Source organism: Plodia interpunctella, chromosome 18, assembly GCF_027563975.2.
Source record: "Plodia interpunctella isolate USDA-ARS_2022_Savannah chromosome 18, ilPloInte3.2, whole genome shotgun sequence".
Taxonomy (NCBI): Eukaryota; Metazoa; Arthropoda; class Insecta; order Lepidoptera; family Pyralidae; genus Plodia; species Plodia interpunctella.
Window position 1 is genome coordinate 7,868,484 of NC_071311.1, and position 11,990 is coordinate 7,880,473.

At 35.4% G+C, this 11,990-nt stretch overlaps 1 protein-coding gene across 1 annotated transcript; it reads right to left on the reverse strand.

Annotated features, from left to right (window-relative positions):
• Positions 1–4,901: 4,901 nt before the first annotated feature.
• LOC128677577 (uncharacterized) lies at positions 4,902–8,480 on the reverse strand. The gene is made up of 4 exons (XM_053758524.1): positions 8,236–8,480; positions 7,426–7,616; positions 6,508–6,621; positions 4,902–5,123 (listed from the first exon to the last, which is right to left on the reverse strand). Exons 1-4 carry the CDS (start codon positions 8,351–8,353, stop codon positions 4,989–4,991), a joined length of 558 nt encoding a protein of 185 aa, XP_053614499.1. The 5' UTR covers positions 8,354–8,480; the 3' UTR covers positions 4,902–4,988.
• Between the last annotated feature and the right edge of the window lie 3,510 nt (positions 8,481–11,990).

Here is an 11,990-nt window from a genome sequence, read left to right on the forward strand (position 1 = left end):
AAACTTTTCCCGCCATTGCCTGTCTGTGCTATTAAATCTTCGGCTCATTTTGACATAATAACCAATAATAAAAATACCATGTTCTTCTATGTACAAGATAAGTAATGAAAACAAGAGCAATAAACACCAAAAAACTCAAGAGAAGACGCTGGAAGCAGAGTAATATAAGTGACATTTTTACCAATAATAAGATGAGTTTGTTACACGATGTCATTGAGAGTCCGTAGAGAATATACTAATCTAATGTCCTACTATTGCTCCCTGGATGACTCTGGTTCCATTCTTTTATAATCGAGAGAAATGTCACTTACGGCAACATCGATTGTCGATGTGGATGACATATCGATAGTAAACACTCCCTCTCCTGGTACAGGAACAACTTTAGCACCTCTTTTGGGCATTTTAAAACACGATACCACTTTGTACGTACGCACCATATTGCTAGAAACACTTCACAGTAGTATTTTTGCCACTGAAACCGTTTATTTTTGTTAAAAACGTGTTATTTTGCCACTGAACGCGCGCGCGCAGCCGTCGCAGTGTAAACAGCTAATGCGGACAGGTTAAGTAATTTACTTGTGCGCGTGAGTCAGCCAGGTAAGACCTGATCCGCTATGGGTCTGCCATTTTTTACTGTTCTCTTCTCACGTATTTTATATATTTTTTTCTTAGAACTGTAGATAGGATTGTTTATCATTAGTTTATTGTTGAGGATAGGGTTCAGGAATTAGTTCTTGAAATATGGATTGGTGGCGTTTCTGTGAATAGGTACTATGAATGATACATGTAATGAATCAATACTACAATATATTTATGCAGGTGTTGAAGTAAGGTAAACCGAGACAAAAGAATCTCAAGAGTAAATAACAAATTGTTATGATAGTAATTACAAAATCGACTCTGATAATAATAATTTATTAAATAGTAGAAAAGTTGTAAGTTATGGACAAAATAAGTATAGGAAAAATTGAAAATAGTACAACATTTATAAGCTACATATGCTTCTACATTAGCCAAATACGGGCACACCATGCAACGAGTGCAAAATTGTTGAAGTTACGTCACATGACTGAAACCGCTGCTGCCTACGGCTCACTGAATAGTGAAGTCTTCGGTGAAACTTATATCCCAAGTATACATCGCCCGAGTTACTATTTTTGCATGCATTAGAAATATTTCAATGCACGTGCTTCGAGCTACAAGCTCAGAAGGTTATGTATTAATGCCCAGATCATCATTATCACCATCATGAAGTGCCATCTTCGAATTGAAGTTTGGAGGTCAGCATACGGAAGCCCTCGCGGATTTGGGCCGCTATTTTCAGTTGGTTAATGTCCACACAATGTCTTTTTATCTCATAACGTGTAAAAAAGAGCTAATATGGACGTAATGACGTGTTACGTGTTTTATATTTCACGGTAGCATCCCAGAACACAAAAATAAGTAAAAATCAGTGCTGAGTTTTTGTTGTTAAGTGTAACATCGAGCCGCACCTATTGTGTTTGTGTGTTTGATGATGCACGCACATGGCATAACAGAATTAATTTGTAATCTGTTGTTTTATTTATAAACTAACCAGCGGCCCGTCCCGGCTTCGCTCGGGTAAAAACACAATAAATTATAAACCTAAACCTACCTCAGGAATCACACTATCTATTGTTGAAAACCACGTGAAAATACATGCAGTCGTTTTTTTAGTTTATCGCGAACAGCCACGGCATAGGACTTTGTTTAATAATGCAAACAAGGATAAGAATATCGAAATGTATATTGTGTGATTGTGTGTGTACTGTATACTTCAATAAAGGCCAATTCGTATTCTATCTACGTGTTACTGTTTTGTATGTAAAACAGTTAAAGCAGAGTTTAAATGTTTGAAATGACCATTGTTTTGTCTAGGAGAAAGTTAAACAATAAGGACTTGAAATGATTCATTTTAACGTGTTTATGACTCAAGTCAGGCCTGGAACTAAACTATGTTAGCATTAGTTACCTATATTCGTATTAAAGTATGTAACAACTCTTTGTTTCACCACAACATACACAATTTATACAATGGGATTAATAGCTTATCGCTAGTGCAAACTCTTTCAGGTTGCCTTGAGGATATGAGATGACTATAGATGGTGAGTATGAAATAATAGACATGTCAGCCAATTAAAATCTTGTAAATATTTTTATCTATGGTGGCAGCTAATAGAAGATACTAATTAAGTCTTTTTACATACCTAATTGACAAAAGTGATAGTCTATTCGTAAATATAAAATCTCCTTGGCCGCCTTTGAAGCTCTGGTTCTATGTGGTTAAGAAGAATGACAAAATGACTTTGTTCAAAACGCGTTTCCACTCATGATACCACAGTGTGTCGCCCCTCTGGGTGATATGTGTAGATGGACCTTTTTGTATTACTGCAACACAGAACACTTATTTCAATTGTGCTTTGTAAATACTGTGTCCGGCCGTCCGTCTGTCTGTCTATCTATCAAGATCGGAAAGATTTCTATTTATGTAGGATTTTAGTAAGCTGTCAAAAATATTTCGAATTCTATTATTCATTGGTTCATGAAAATATATAAATGCGAAAATGACAATCGACTCGGCTAAGTTAGGTACAGTAAATAGCACATCATTCCTAACAAATTCAATGCACAGTAACCGCTATCGCCGCATCAACAGGGATATTTGATAATCTGGTTGATTGTACGTACAGAGTACCTACATAACACAACGCGAATATTAATTATGCAAATACAGTCGTGATAGAAAAACATTTGCAACCAATTAACAAATGATTACTCAATAGCATGTGCATAAATTAACATTATTATTTCAAAATTTTCCCGTTAAATTTATAATTGATGTTAATTTATAGTCTAATACATAATTTACTGTCTATTAATCGAGTATCATCTTATTACATAGCTAATTAAATTAAGAATATAATAATGTTTATTAACTTTATGTAATACCAAAGACGGGTGCGTAGAAGAAATTTGGGTAGGCTTATTTGTCCAGAAGTGGAATTTAAAAGGCTTAGAAAAAAACTGCATTTATTAAAATATTAATTTGGCACAAAAGATCCTGTTTTATTAATATGCCTTTGAGTTATTTTAAGTTGTGGTCCGTGTATCAATCAAGGTTGTCATTTTCTTTACTTATTTATGTGGACCCAAAATTCTTTTTTACTGTTCTCATAGCTGTAGCTCACAAACCATTGGTATAATTAAGATTTTTATCTAAACTTTATTGCCAAACATTTTGCTATAAAGATATATTCTCAGAAATAACACGTTGAATCATAAGCTATTTTAAATTGAGTATAGTTTGTAACCAAGTCAATTTAATAAAGCAACTAAAATTGTGTAATTTAATAGCATGAATCAGTGGAATAAATACTTGATGTAGTTATAATAGCTATAGTTTCCCTAAATCTTGTCTAAAATTTAAGTAGACTCATATATATATAGACAATAAAAACCTGCCTTAGGTTTGAACCATGATACATAGGTATTTGGAGTACAAAAGTACGAGTAAGAAAGTTATTGGTAATAAAAGAGTTTTATCAATGAATGAAGAATATAATCTAGATTCAGAAGAGTGATGATGCGTTGATACAAATTCAGTTCAGAGTTTACTATCAATGAACCATGACTGCAGTCATAGCTAAATTCACAACGAAGATTCAGAAGAGTTTCATCTCCTAAATGCGCTGATTACTTTGATAATTGAGAAGAAATTTGTTAAAGATATAATGAATTAAATGGGAGAATGATAGGTACACAATTTCAACAAGTCTTACTTTATTATTGACTCGATGGCTAGATTTAAAACATATATTCAGAATAGTTTGATAAAGAAGAAGAAATTTGTCAACAATATAACGAAAGAAATGGAAGTAAGATAGATATACACAATTTCAACAAAAGTCCCGCTAGAGCTAGATTCACAACAGAGAATCAGAAGAATCAGAAGAGTTTGGTCACCTCGATGCGCTGATACAAATCATCTAGCTTCGATGAGTGAATCTGGGAGCACGGCAGTGCCCCCGTAAGTCGAGCAAAAAAAAAGGCACGGCGGCCGTACCATCCTTTTCTCGAAGCTATTCAGGCCAATTTCGAACCCCAATAACTTCGTTGTGGATAAAACAGGAAGCCTACATTTTCAGTAATTAAGCAGGTATTGTATAAACACTGTAAATTTCAAATTTCATTCAATTTGAATCAGTAGTAAAAGAATTTTAACTTGTTAACGTTTCTTGATTTTGTTACTCACTCACTCACTCACTGACCGATCGTCAAAAGTCTAAGTCACTTCTAGCAGACATAGAAGCTTTAAATTTAGATAAAAGTTTGAAATAGATAAAATTTTGGAATTTCGGTCTAGCTTCGAGATACACTAACTGCATTAATAACTTTGTAATCCCATATAAATATAGAAAATTACAAAGTTATATTTGCAGTTAATGAATCATTGTACCTGCATAATGGAAAGGGTGTGTTCAGCCCACGAAATTGAACAACATTCCCATAGGAGAATATGTTGAAATACGAAAAAAAAACTAATTTCCATACAAATTCGATTTATGACTACAAAAAGAAGTGAGACGCCATCAAAAACTGCTGTAAAGACTCAGCTCAGTTTTTCTACCGTAAAAAGTTGTGAGATCCAAGTCGATTAATTTATTTAGTCCTTAAGTTTAGTTTTCATGCGATGGCCAAGTCGATCTATTTATTTAAAACCTAAAAGATTTTTAATATTGATATGATATTAACTTGCGTAATAAATTACGACAGAAAGTCTCTTAAGTAGGACTTAGAAAGAACTAAATAAACTCGGGTTTTTACAGCATATTTTTGATGGCATATACATTTTCTCAAAGATAACGAATGAAAAATAAATATGAATTGGGATGGACATATATACTTGCACAGTTCAATGGAAGTCTTAGTTCACAATCAATGAATTATGAGAACAGTAATAGGTTGATTCAGAAGAGCTTGATCTCCTCGATGCGCTGGTACAGCTTCATCTTCATCTTGAGCACGGCGAGGATCCAGTCCGCGGAGAGCGTCACGAACCGGACGTCGTGGTCCGTGTGGAAACCAGCTATCCTAAACACCATCTAATGGAATATAATATAACATTATTAAAACTCTTTTCATGGTGTGAAATTCAGATTTCTGTCTGAACACCATCTGTTTTTAGCCTTGCTCAACCAAATATTCGGTTGTCCTTCAGTTCCTGCCACTTCATATGAATGCCTATTTGAATGAACGAACATAATAACAAACAAGTAGATAAACAGTTGTTTGACCGCTGCATTTGCACCGGTTGTAGACATTATATAAGTGAATGTGAGTTAGCAGAGCAGAGTTGTCATAATGAAATTCTATGGATTAATTTTTGAAAATAGATCCAGTTAGCATACCTATTGCAGTCACATCAGTAGCTACCACGCTGATTTTCAATGGACTTACTGCGAATGAGTCACATGCGAGTGTGGCATTTTATATCCTTACAAATTATAAAACAAAGTCCTCTACCGCGACTGTCTGTTCGCGATAAACTCAAAAACTACTGAACGGATTTTCAGTATTCACCAATAGATAGAATGAATCCTGAGGGAGGTTTGGGGGTATAATTTATTATATTATATAGTAATATTACTGGGTATTTCATGATTATCTTGGACAGTTAAGATCCAGTTGCCGCCTGCTATGTTTGAATACCTAAAAAATCATGTTTGAACCGTAATCTTGAGAACCTCCCGCTTGACTGTTCGATCCAGTCAGATTTAGAATGTAATTTTGGGTACGGCCCCCATTGTGTAGAGATTCTTCTCACTGGAGCCATGACCAACGTCTTGGCCCCGTCATCGGCAAATCTCTTTTTTATATTTAACATAATGTATTTAATTGTAAAGTAAAAAAGAGAGGAAAAACAAAAATATGGAATAAAATGCTTCAGGAGAGTGTAATTGATGTTGTGATTGAAACTTCTGCGTCCTTTCTGAACACTGTCTTGTGGAACGAAATAATGTTTATTTGACAACGGCGACTCTTCCACCGGACTAAATACAATTAATTTAATCCGTTACGATTGTTGTCAATCTGGGCTGTATTCATATTATAGGTACTGTGTCAATTCAGTTGATAAATACACTAATCTAGTCTTAAGAAATAACACTAGAAGGTTTACTTGTTACAAAAAAACATGTAACAATAGAAAAGTACATTCAAAGTAATGTACGTTTTTACATTTGGCTGGGAAACGAGAGTATGGCATGAGAAATATCTCTCATGCACTTTATATTATCGTGAAAAAACCACGGCACAGCGTGTAAAATGACAAAAAACAGTAAAGTCCGTGAGTTTCATTCCAAACAATTGCCACAACCGAGCCACCTAAAGAATCTAACGAAAAATCTTAAAATTCATCCGTTCGACAGTTTCGATGTTCCTATACAAATAAACAGACGTATTAGGCGTAATGGGTTAAAAACTCACAATGGGAACGCCCTTAGACTCCACCGGCTCAATATGCTTGTCCTCAACTCTAAAGAACACGCTAGCAGTGGTCTGAGGGATCGGGTACGCAGCCGTCGGTTGACTGAATATTGCCTGAGAACGAGAAAAAAAATATACTAGAAGAGAAACAGACAAGCGGTCCACTTGATAGGCCCTGGTCACCGGAGCCTATGCGTGCAGTACCAGGGTTGTCGACCATTAACGAATCTTTTCATGGTAAGGAACGCATTTTAAGCAGAATATTTTTAATAGAAATCGTCTAGAAAATATAACCTCAAATTAAAATATCTAAAAATCATATTTATATGGTATGGAAGCAGCTCGATTATTCCCCATTAGACATCTAATAAGCTCACACTAAGGCCTCAGTTGAAAATGAGATTAGGAGTTAATAAACAGGGAAAATCACCAATTGTATTGGTTTATATGAATCATTACTATAAAATCATCAAGTATTTATATACTCACATCATCCACATATGGAATTAAAATACAAAAAAATAATAATTATGGTGAAACGTTGTAAACACACAAAATGTATTAATCGATTTGTTTCGTGATGCTTACAACGAATTTGATGCAATTTTCACAGTTGTGCAGCAGATGGTCCAACTTAAAATCGTGGTACGTTGCTCAAAATCCGAGATATTGACAAATATGACAACTCATGAGACAAATTCTATAATTTATGAAAAAATACAAATTCATAATAAACGCGGGCGCAGCCGCAAAAGATAGCACATCAACCTATACAAATTCATTGCAAATTCGCCTCTATTACCGCGCCATAGAGGTTCAAGCAGGGTAACTTGATGTGCTGTTGATTGTACAAGTGGCAATATAAATACTTTGACTTTCACTTTAAAACTGTCGTTCTAAGAACTGGATGTCTCTAACCTCAAAATAGTAATACTGCGAACACTCGTCCTGCGAGCCTCCGAGGTAGTTCAGCACATACATGAACGTCCTCGTCAGCATCCACGTCTTCTCTATAGTTTCCCTCAGGAACGCCTCTGTGGTCTTCACCAGGGGATCTCTCAGATTCTTGAGCGAGATCTTCCCTTCTTTAGTCAGATTCTCGCGGGTTTCTGCAAACAAATATCTTATTCCAATTATTATTCATTTGTGTACAAAAAGCATTGCATAATACTAAGGATTATCTGCGATAGCTGTCAACGTTTAGGACATTTGGAGAAGGTCTGGCAACAAGGGACGCCGACGACCGAGCGAAGTGGAGACGAAAAAGTGGGAAAGTGGAACCTGTGCTAAGACGCTCAATGGGAAAACATTCAAATGAGAGAGGAGAACGTAAACTGAATATAGATTCTGAATATCAAGGGGATAAAGGTAAATTTCAAAGCAAGATGATTTTTATACTAATATGAAAAGTACACGATTATTTTCATGTAACATGAATGTTTATTTACTATCAAGAAATCTAACAGATTGTAATATATAAGAATTGGTAATTCTTATATATTACAATCTTATAACATACTTAAACAATTCCCAATCTTTCTATTCGAATGTGTTAATTTATATATTGACTTTTGCCTGCAGTCGCGTCACATCTGCTTTTATTTCAGTATTGATGAAATAATTGCAGTATTTAAATGTCTTGCAAACACAAAACAGTACAAATATCAAGTATATTTGTGCTATATATACACAAGCACAACAGTGAGGTAAAATTATAGACAAACTCACGAGTTAGCTGTCTCAGGGTGAGATGTTCTCCCAACTTCTCCTTCGCCTTATTGATAACGGATACCACTAAATCCACGGCGCGGTCCTCATAAGAGCTAATTTCTGGTATATTAGTCATTTTCGATCAAGTAAAATTGATCCAGAAATATAGAAAGCTGGTTTAAGGCGCTGATGATAGAAAGAAGGGGAAAATTATAATTCCGTAGTCAAAAACAATGACGCAAATGGAAATTATTATCACGTAGATTTCTTTTGGCATTTGTCACTTAATGACAGAAAATGAAAAAAAAAAAACAAATTAATAAGTACTCATTACGGAGTATGTACCTACTAATTCCATGATTTAAACTAAATAAATAAATAATAAATAAATAAATTGGGACAAATAACACAGATTGAGCTAGCCCCAAAGTAAGTTCGAGACTTGTGTTATGTGATACTAACTCAACGATACTATATTTTATAACAAATACATATATAGATAAACATCCAAGACCCGGGACAATCAGAAAAAGATCATTTTCCATCATGACCCGAACGGGGTTCGAACCCGGGACCTATCGATTCAGTGGCAAGCACTTTACCACTGCGTCACCGAGGTCGTCGGTCGGAAAACTATATAAATTGGATAACTATATAATATATTGGATTCGTGTCCCTTTATCTTTCCATCTTTATTAATCAGGAAAGAAAAAAAAAATATTTGCAAAAAAAAAAACATGAAAATCTTGACTTATCCTAAGTTAGGTATGTTATACCTAAAGTAAGTTTGTTTGTTACCTCTTCACGCTCTATCTACTCAACTAATCTTGAAATTTTGCATACATGTAGTTTGAAATACGGAGACATAGGATACCTTTCATCCCGGAAGGTTAACGCGGGCGAAGCCGCGGGCAAAAGTTAGTATTATATTAAATGCGTTAGTTTGTGTTGAAGTATGTGTGTATGTTTATTACTATTTTACGCTTATCTATATATTTTATTTTTATCAATCTATGTAACACCTTCAAACCTGTGATTTGCAATAAATACTAAATTTCAAACTTAGTATAATATTCAGTCTTTTTAAATTGGCGCCACAATTACAAAGATAGGTAACATTTAAATTGAGCTACTTCGAAAGACGGCAAGCATGGCCAGGCAAATAACTTCTAGAGAAGCTATATTTATATATACTATTATTATAAAGAGGTAAGCTTTTGTGAGTTTGTATGTTTGAGGCGGGTAATCTCCGAAACTACCGAACCGATTTCAAAAATTCTTTCACTATTAGAAAGGTACATTATCCAAGATTGCCATATGCTATATATATTTTATCTAAAAATTCCCACGGGAGCGAAGCCCCGGTCAACGTCTAGGGTCTATATAAACTGCTAGAAACGGACATCTAGTAAGTAAAATATATATTTACCTGTCTGCGGATTTATGTAGTGAAGCATAGTGATTATCAGTGAGTCAGCACCGAAAGTAAATATGCAAATAATGATGTTCAAGAAGTTGAGGTTGTGATATGAGTCAGGGCGCTGCTGTTGCCTTGAATATTAAAAAGTCTGCATACCGCTATGTTGATTATTAACCTCCGACGCAAAAAGAGGGGTGTTATAAGTTTCGCCATTAATTTGTATGCGGTAGTTCTTAGACATGTTTATTGTTTATTCGTTAGACAATCCCCGACTTTCAATATTCATTTCGCTACAACTTTTGAACGGCTGAACCGATGTTGATCAAACCTAAGAACCTAATCATACCTAAGAACTACTGTATAAAAATTAGCTATCAAATAGAAAAATATAGAAAAATCGCATCCAAATCGGTCCACCCGTTGATGAGCTACGGTGCCATGTTCACAGAGAGACAGACATACTTAGCGGTATAACTTATAAAACCCCTTTTTGCGTCGTGGGTTAAAAGCTAAACGGAGATCGAAAATTAATGAATTATTTGGGCGATCGACGTCTGCTTCAATTTTATTAAATATTTCAATGAATCTCTCTGAACATGGGACCTAACTTAGATTAATTTGCTCTTGTCCTATAGGACCTATTTCAAATTTGCACGAAATCGATAGAATCGTTCTCGAAATCGCAAGATATAAATACCTATAACAAATATTATAATATACATTATAAATAATACGAATAGATATGACGACCTCGGTGGCGCAGTGGTAAAGTTCTTGCCACTGAACCGAGAGGACCCGGGTTCGAACCCCGGTCGGCTCATGATGGAAAATTATCTTTTTCTGGTTGGCCCGGGTCTTGGATGTTTATCTATATATGTATTTGTTATAAAATATAGTATCGTTGAGTTAGTATCCCATAACACAAGTCTCGAACTTACTTTGGGGCTAGCTCAATCTGTGTGATATTTATTTATATTTATAGGAACAATCACTTCTTGTCGCAAAGTAAAAATGAAATGTGAACTAACTAGAAAGGAACAGACGGGTTAGTGCGGATTTGCATTTCACTTCTCACCATCGAATCGATTCGAAGTGAGACGCAGCGAAGCCAATCACATTGCGCTGTGGTTGTCGTTGCGTCAAACCCGCACTTCACCCACTGATCCGAATCTAACTGGTATCCAACGGATTACATTATAACGACACACCAATCCTCTATAATGGGAGCTCCTCAGTATGCTATCGAACACAAAAGTACGAAAAACAACATTAGTAACGATCTGACCACAATAATAGATTTGCGTAATGCAGCATAACCACATGCTTTAAAATTAAATGTAGTGGTTTAAAAATAAAGGCAATGTTTCATTGATAAATACATGTCGCAACTCACACACTCACGTACCTACTGTGCACGGTAGTAATCTAAATCTATCATACCATCAGCCATTTGAATATCCACACTGCTGGGGCACAGACCTTCCTTAAGGATGGATATGGTACTCCTTATCCATCCTTAAGGAAGGCCTGCTATGGCACACTAGATAAAACACACTTCTTGCTGTTTATGTTAAATAAATAAAATAAATAAATAAATAAATAGGGACAAATGACACAGATTGAGTTAGCCCCAAAGTAAGTTCGAAACTTGTGTTATGGAATACTAACTCAACGATACTATATTCTATAACATATACATATATAGATAAACATCCAAAACCCAGGTAAATCTGAAAAAGATCATTTTTCATGTTGACCTGACCGGTTGTCATCAAATGGTTTTGATAAAATATTTCGATAGCTCAGTGAGCCAAAGATTTTTACATCCAATCTCTCTTTCTTTCATCTGAGCGTATTCCTGATTTCTTCTTCAGCCGTTGAGCGACGGAGCCCATGGTTAGCTTTTGTGCATTTTCTTCTTCACTTCGCACGGTCGTCGGAATCCCTAGTTGTCAGTCCATTGTCGAAGCGGTGGTGGAGTAATGGTTAAGACACCCGCCTGTAGATCGAAAGGTCTCAGGTTCGTATCCTACTCGTGCCGTATGAGGACAGAACTCCATAAGGAAGGCTAGTGAGAACAGTATAATAGATGTTTGTGATGTTGATCTTCCGTTGAGGGATGAATATCCCTATGAGACATGTAAAGAGAGTCTATTAATAGTAATAGTATCAACTACTTAAACCTATATAACTTAAACATATAACCGCTCACTGACCCACAAATCCTACTTGTGTGTCATACGTAATGACCGGATACAAGCTCTGTCTGTTATGAGCTTGTGAGTCATTCGGTTTCGGATAGTTTGTATAATAAATGTTTTCAATTAAAACTAGTTTAAGTACTAATGATCGC

What these genes read in the sequence shown, in the direction of transcription:
- LOC128677577 (XM_053758524.1), bottom strand. Translation starts at nt 8,353, where the DNA reads ATGACTAATATACCAGAAATTAGCTCTTATGAGGACCGCGCCGTGGAT. An exon ending in CACCCTGAGACAGCTAACTC is followed by an intron (nt 7,617 to 8,235) that starts GTGAGTTTGTCT and finishes ATTTGTTTGCAG; the next exon opens with AAACCCGCGAGAATCTGACT. An exon ending in AGTCTAAGGGCGTTCCCATT is followed by an intron (nt 5,124 to 6,507) that starts GTGAGTTTTTAA and finishes ATATTCCATTAG; the next exon opens with ATGGTGTTTAGGATAGCTGG.